This window comes from Chrysochloris asiatica, unplaced genomic scaffold (genome assembly GCF_000296735.1).
Source record: "Chrysochloris asiatica unplaced genomic scaffold, ChrAsi1.0 scaffold00022, whole genome shotgun sequence".
Classification (NCBI taxonomy): Eukaryota; Metazoa; Chordata; class Mammalia; order Afrosoricida; family Chrysochloridae; genus Chrysochloris; species Chrysochloris asiatica.
In genome coordinates, this window is record NW_006408540.1 from 15,366,823 (window position 1) to 15,373,886 (window position 7,064).

The 7,064-nt window shown below is 43.8% G+C and overlaps 1 protein-coding gene across 1 annotated transcript in view; it reads left to right on the plus strand.

Annotated features, from left to right (window-relative positions):
- Positions 1-2,595: 2,595 nt before the first annotated feature.
- AKAP11 (A kinase (PRKA) anchor protein 11) overlaps positions 2,596-7,064 on the plus strand; it is a 64,093-nt gene continuing 59,624 nt past the window's right edge. The window contains exon 1 of the mRNA XM_006837678.1: positions 2,596-2,706. Within this exon, the coding sequence (XP_006837741.1) occupies positions 2,596-2,706 (111 nt within the window). The remainder of the gene's footprint in view (positions 2,707-7,064) is intronic.

Sequence of the window (7,064 nt, forward strand, 5' to 3'; positions counted from 1 at the left end):
ACCAGCTCTCAGTCCCTCTCTTCCCCTGAATCTAGAGTCCTCAGCTGCTCCCTCTTTCCATGTCCCCATCTCTGCCTCCATCTCTGGTGTCACTGCTTCTCTGGAAAAGGTCACACATTCTGGTTGTGATCTTCTGCTTTGATGGTCCTAGGGTTTCTGGACTGGAAGATTAACTACTCCCTCGTTTTTGTTACAAAACTTCTACCTTTACAATTGTGACAGTTGCAATTACCAGGATAACAATTACTCACTACTGAATCATAAGAATCTTATCCCCATCTCTTTTCACCAGACCCATCTAGACAAGATGAAAACTATTCAGTGGGGACTCTTTTTTTCCTTACATATTATTAAACTAAACTCCCCTTTAAAACCTTGTAAGCCAGTCACTTTGTGCCTTTATCACCCTCTCATTTTAGGTAGCCACTGTCTAAGTTGCCTATCCCTATCTACCCTGTGTGCAGAGGGGACAGCATTGATACTTGATGTGACTTAAGTAGATTCTTGACTCAGCAACCATATAGCAAGACTGAATCATTTATTCAGGTGTTTTTAATTTAGCAAACACTAGGGCTCTGACCTAAGAGATTTTAGCAGAGAAATGTCAAGGTCATCAGAAATTAAGTCTTTTATGATTGTCTTTCACATGGACTATAAATCTCTAACTGATCTTCTGACTTTCACTCTAGGCTATCTCTGCAGAGAAGAGTTTTTTGTTTTAATCAAATTAATCAAATTTGTTTAAAAAAAAATTACCTAAAATCCTCCAATACTTTCCATTGCACTTAGAATAAACTGCAATTGCTTTCTTGGCTTACAAAGCCCTGTTGTTTCTGTTAAGTGCCGCTGAGTCGGTTCTGACTCATAGGGGCCCAGTATAGGATTTACAGGAGCAACTGGTGAGTTTGAACTAACAACCTTGCACTTCAAAGCGACCTTGGGGTCTTGTGCTTGACCTACAGTGCCACATCAGGCCTCCTTACAAAGCCCTACAGGAATATTACGTGTTCACCTCTCCTAGCTCATTTCCTCTTACATTCTAATTTTTCTCTCCCCAAAATTCATTGACATAGGTCCCAATTTTGAAACTTGGTTGTTAGTTGTTTGCTGTGCCTGGAAGCTCTCTCCTATGATTTTTACATTGTTGTTTCTCAGATTATTGCGTATACAAATCCTTTTCTCAAGGACCTTACCAACATCATTCTATCATGTAATTGTAATTTCTCGCCTAACGCCTAATACCAAAACGTACTTTCTCCCCTTAGCTCCCTGGAACTTATATTGTTTTCATCAATGCTCAATGAACTCAACTTATAGTTGTGCTTTACCAATCGGGCTGCTGATCTCAAGGGAAACTACCAGCTGTTCGAGGGAGAAAGATGAGGCTTTCTGCTCCCTAAAAGATTTACAGCCTCGGAAACCCTGTACAGGGTCACTATGAGTCGGAACCGACTCCACGGTACTTAACAACAACAGGTGTTAGGAGCTCAATACAAATTAGAAATGAATATACCTATGAATGCATCTCCCCTGCCCCTGTCCGGACTCATATCTTATCTAGTATTTATACCCTTGAGGAATGAGTGCTCTGGTTAATGCAACCTCACTGAGCCGGTCCTTCCGATCTTAGGGAAAACAAAAAGCTTTTCATCTTGGGCATCTGAGGTCATGGCTTCACTTTCTGATTTCGATACCACATAAGCACAAAGAGGTGAGCATTAGGGCCTAGGAGCTCCTGATGCTAATTCCTGCAGTTCCGATAGGGCCTAGAAGCTGGAGAGCTGTGAGTGGTCCTCCTTGGAGATGCAGGGAGAAGGGGCGGAGCCATCCCCCTAAAGGATGGGCCTTACTTGGACCTTCAGATCTGGTGGGGCTGCCGCTTTGGGAAGCACTCGGATCTTCAGAGGAAAACAGAGTTGGCCTTGACGGTATGATGTCCAGCCGGCCTCAGGCGGTAAGACTAAGGGGTCTAAAAGGAAAACACCAGGCTTGAAAGCAGACCTGCGAAGTAAGCTCAGGACTGATTATTTTGCCAGAGGAAAGGGTTAAACCGTTTCCAAGACAACAGACCAGGAAGCGCGCAAGACGTTCCCCGCAGGTTCGTAGGTCAGCTTCCAGTTAAAGCTCCCCTGGTCGAATGAGTTCTGGCCAATGGGGAGAACACTTAGGAGTCACATGATTGGTGGGGCCCTGATCCGCTAGCTGTCCTAGAGCACGTGGGAAGGCTTTTCCTTGTTGCTTTTGTTTTTTTTTTAAAGCCCACCCACTTTTGCGCGGGCTTGCTTACAGTGTTGCTCTCGCGAGAGGCTAACCATTCTCTCGCGAGAGTGAGTGGGAGGCGTGGGGAATAGGCAACATCTCGGGCTGGAGCTGCTGCTGCGGAAGGCGCGGGGGTGGGCAGGGCCCGGTAGGGCTGCGGGTGGGGAGGGGGGAGGGCTGGGGGCCGTGCGGGAGGGGCACTTGCCTGCCTGCCTAGCTCGCGCTGCAGGTCGTTGCGGACCGGTGACATGCCTATGAGCTGCGGAGGCTGTGGCCCCCAGGTGAGCCGATTGCAGACCCCACCGCGGTGTAAGGGTGTTGGTAGTGGAAGCGGCGATGTGGGGCCGGGAGGGATGGACGGCTGGGCCCGGGCGCTTCAGCCCTTCTGTGCGCTGCCTCTGCTCCGGGTTCGGGGCCACTGAACTGCTGCACCTTCGCACAGCGGAGGTAGGAGGGCGGGAGGAGCAGCCTGGGGGGCAGAAGCCCTAGGTTCTGGGCCGTGGAAGAGTCCTTGAGACAGGCAGGTGTACCTGGGATCCGGGCTGTGGCGGTGCAGCTGCCATCCCTTTGGATGACAGCTTCAGTTTCTGTCCCGGGAGCGTCCTGAGTTTGTGTTCCTGGTTTGAGCAGGAGGGCATTGCATTTTGTCCCTAGACAGCATCCTCACTGTCGGAGCACTTGGGCATTGCAAACAGTCACAACCGAAACCTTGTGACAAGCAGCTCCTTAGAGAATTGATTGATATTTGGATTTGACGTGAAATTCTCTCATAAACTGTTAATGGCTTAAATGCTAGGTACCCAGTATTTCAAGGAGCCCTGGTGGCGCAGTGCTTCAGCACTCTGCTGCTAAACGAAAGGTCAGTGGTTTGAACCCCACCACCACTGCGTGGGAAAAAAATTAAGCGGCTTGTTTCAGTAAAAATTTACGGCCTTGGGAATCCTATTGGGCAATTCTACTCTATCTTATTGCTGTTAAGTGCCATCAAGTCGTTTCCAATTCATAGTGGCCCCGTTTAGGGTTTTCAAGGCTTTTAAAAGCCTTTGTGAGAGCAGAAAGTCTCTTCTTTCTCCCGCTGAGCGACTGGTGGGCTCGAACCTCCCACGTAGTGGTTTGACATTGTGGTTCGCAGTCCAGTGTTTGTCCAGTAGGGTTGCTATAATGGGAGAATTCTACTCCCGGGTAATTTGAACTCCACAGTAATCGATTTGGGTTTATCCAGTGTTCTATGTAGGTTGGGTATCCTATTCCAAACATAAAATAATGTAGATGTAACCCAAGTTGTGTTTTTTTAAAAACTTTGATGAAGTAATAAAGACAGTAAAATCTAAGCCATTGCAGTTATTGAACATGATAGCATTTTCCCCCCTTCTATCTGTCGCTTAAGTATAGCCTGGAGGTGGTTCAGCATAAAATGTTATGAAATTTCAGGATGAGAAATACTGTGGAGACCCACACCTAAATGGCCTTAGAGCAAACTTGAGTTAAAAATGCTCATTCTCTTTTCAGTTTTGTAATACCTTGCAAAAACACTTAAGTTTTCCTTAACTCCTTTCTACCATGTTAGGAATGTTGGCCTGACCGATACTGATCTTGATGTCAGAAAATACTTAGAAAATGCAAAGTACTCAGAAAACATAAGATCCTAAGAAATGCAAAGATGTTTTGTTTTTTTTTAAATGTTTTTATGATTTTAGAGAAAATGGCAGCATGATTAGTGTCAATTAAAAGTGTTTGTTATTTAATGACCATTTCATAGTATGCAGCCACATTAATGAAATAATACCCTGTACTATTTGTTCCTTAAGTACTATGTGCCTTGAGGCAAAAAATGTGACTTCAGAATTGGCTGAAATTCATGATTAATTGTAGGTATGAGTAGCAGTAATTTATGAAGGATTAGAGTGTATTGAAACATTTTGAAAAGGATAGTGGTAATTGTTGAGCAGTATGAAACATGGAAAAAATGTTGAAGTACTTGTTTTGTTATATATATGAGGGGGCTTCAAAAGTTTATGGAAAAGTGGAATTAAAGAGAATGGAATTTTCCTTGAATTTTTTTTAAGCTTCCTTGTATACTTGCCACAATTAAAAAAAGAAAAAAGGATGGGGTGGGGTGGGGTGTGGGGAAAAGTGTAAGAGAATTGGAATTTGTGAGACCCAAGCTGAATTAGTAACCAGTGTCTAGTGTATGGACTTCTGGTATGACACTGTAGGATCATCACTGGACTTCAAACCCACCTGCTGATCCTTGGAAACCCTGTTCGGCATCCATCGCTGTGAGGCATTTAACAGCAGCAACAATAACCTAGTGTGTATACAGTACAGTTTCTGCACTGTTAACTACAGTTAATAGCTGCATTGATAACCACACTATTGATAAGGATGGTGCCACACTTCTAGGCCAGTGATCTTTCCCAGTTATTCTGAGTATTGTTGTTAAGAGCCATCAAGTCGATTCTGACTTATAGCAACCCTGTATAGGGTTTCCCAGAAGCAGATGGTAGATTTGAACTGCTGACCTTGTGACTGACAGTTTAGTGTTAATCCTACAGTGCCATACCAAGAGTCCCGCATCAGAGTATAGAAGTTGTTTAAATCCAGAGCCGTGGTGAGAAAATTTCCTCTGAACTCCCAGAAAGTTAAAGAGTACTCCTTTGTCTTTTGAGGTTAGAAGACAAAGAAGGCTTCTCACTAAATGTGTCTATACGAGGATAAGTAAAACATATTGCTATCAAGGTTCCAGTTCATACATAAATGGGTTTATTGCAAATGAAACGTGTTTAAACATGTATCTGTAATCAGTGGATGGCTGTAGATAAGTCCTCTCAGTATAGTCTTCTTAGTGTGCCTTCAAAACAAAAAAAGGTCTAATCAAAACAATGGCTTCTTAGGGAATCTGCTGGGCCAGTTAAAAATTAGCTCAGAGAGTATGGCAGCTGTTTTTTGGATTCCTAAGAGGACCCTCGGAAACCCTGTACAGGGTCGCTATGGGTCGGAACCGACTCGACGGCACGTAACAACAACAACAACAAGAGATCATTTTGATGGATTTTCTTGAAAGACCCAGGATGATTGCAAGGATTTATTAGGAAGAACTTTTCAGAAAATTGAAAACTGTATTGATTAGAAAAAGGCCAAGAATGTTTCATTGAGTAATTTTTCCCATTGCAGCAATGCATCTGCTCATTCTTCAAGGGTAGCAAGGGCTGTCCTACCAGAATTCCATTGGGAAACCTTACCCTTACAGCCTTGATCTTCTCCAGACTCTTTTGTTCTCAAAACTCAAAGAACATTGGAAAGGAACTTGATTTGAGTCACTTGAACATGCCCAAACTGGTGTTTTGACGTAAATCAAAGAGCACAGAATTTTTCAGGGGAAGGCTAGAGCAATGGAAACACCCCCTTCAGAAGTGTATAGACCTAGATCGAGGATTTGTCAAGAAACAATAGCTCACATTTTAATACCTTTATTTAATAAAGATTTCTATGACTTTGTAGCAATACTTTTTTGACCTACTTTCTTATAAAAACACACACACACATACACATGAGGGGGTTTTCAAAAAGTTTGTGGAAATATACCTATATCTTTTAATTCCATTTTCTAGTTGTTTGAAACACCCTAGTATAATGTGCCTAGTTGGTGTAGTGGTTAAGTGCTCAGCTACTACCTGAAATGTTGGCAGTTTGAACCCACCAGCTGTTTGCAGGAGAAAGATGTGGCAGTCTGTTCCTGTTAAGAACAGCCTTGGAAACCTTACAAAGAAATTATACTCTGTCCTTTAATTGCTATGAGTTAGAATCCATTTGATGGTAATGGGTTTGGTTTGGTATATATGTGTGCATGTGATATATACACATATATATGAGAGAGAGATAAGAGTGTGTGTCCTGGTGTGGTACTGTGGGTTAATGCACTGGACTGCAAAGTCAGTCTGAACTGCAAGGTTGGCGGTTCAAGCTCACTAGCCGCTCCTCGGAAACCTTTTACAGTGTTGTTATAGGTTGAAACCAACTCGTTGGCACTAAGCAACAACATGTATGTATATGTATCTGTCTGTCTGTCTGTCTGTATGTATGTCTTGGTGTGGCTCTGTGAGTTAATGCGCTGGACTACAAGGTTGGTTTGAACTGTAAGGTTGGTGGTCCAAACTCGGAAACCCTATGCAGGGTGGCTATGAGTCGGAACTGACTCAATAGCACTTAACAACAACAACACACACACACACACACACATGTGTCAGAGTCTTGGTGTGCAGTGGGATAAACACTGGTCTGCTAACTGTAAGGTCTGCAGTTCAAACCTACCAGCTGCTTTTTTTGTGTGTGAATTATATGATAGTTTACATGAGAGAACTTTAGTTTTACATTCATTCCATCATCTATTGTTTCATTGCCATGGTTCCGATCCCCTCCATGCATCATTAACTGATCAAAGGGTATACCCTACAAACCCGCCCCCTGCATCCCCCCTCCCCCACAAGTCTTCAGCACACAGTCCCTCTCCCTCTCTGGATCCAAAGTCCCCAGCCGCTTCATCACTCCATGTCATTGTCTCTGCCTCTATCTCAGGCATCGCTGCTTCTCTGGGTAGGGTCCCGCTCTCGGCTCTTCTCCGTTGACGGTCCTAGAGACCTCCGCTCCTAGACTGTAGAATTATTCACTCCCTTCCTTGCTACAAAATGTCTACCTTTACATTTCCAGTCCTTACAATCAGTCCTGATACAATTATTCACTATAGTATCACAAGTGACCCATCTGCATTTCATTTTATCAACTCCGCCTAGACAGATTGGATAGTA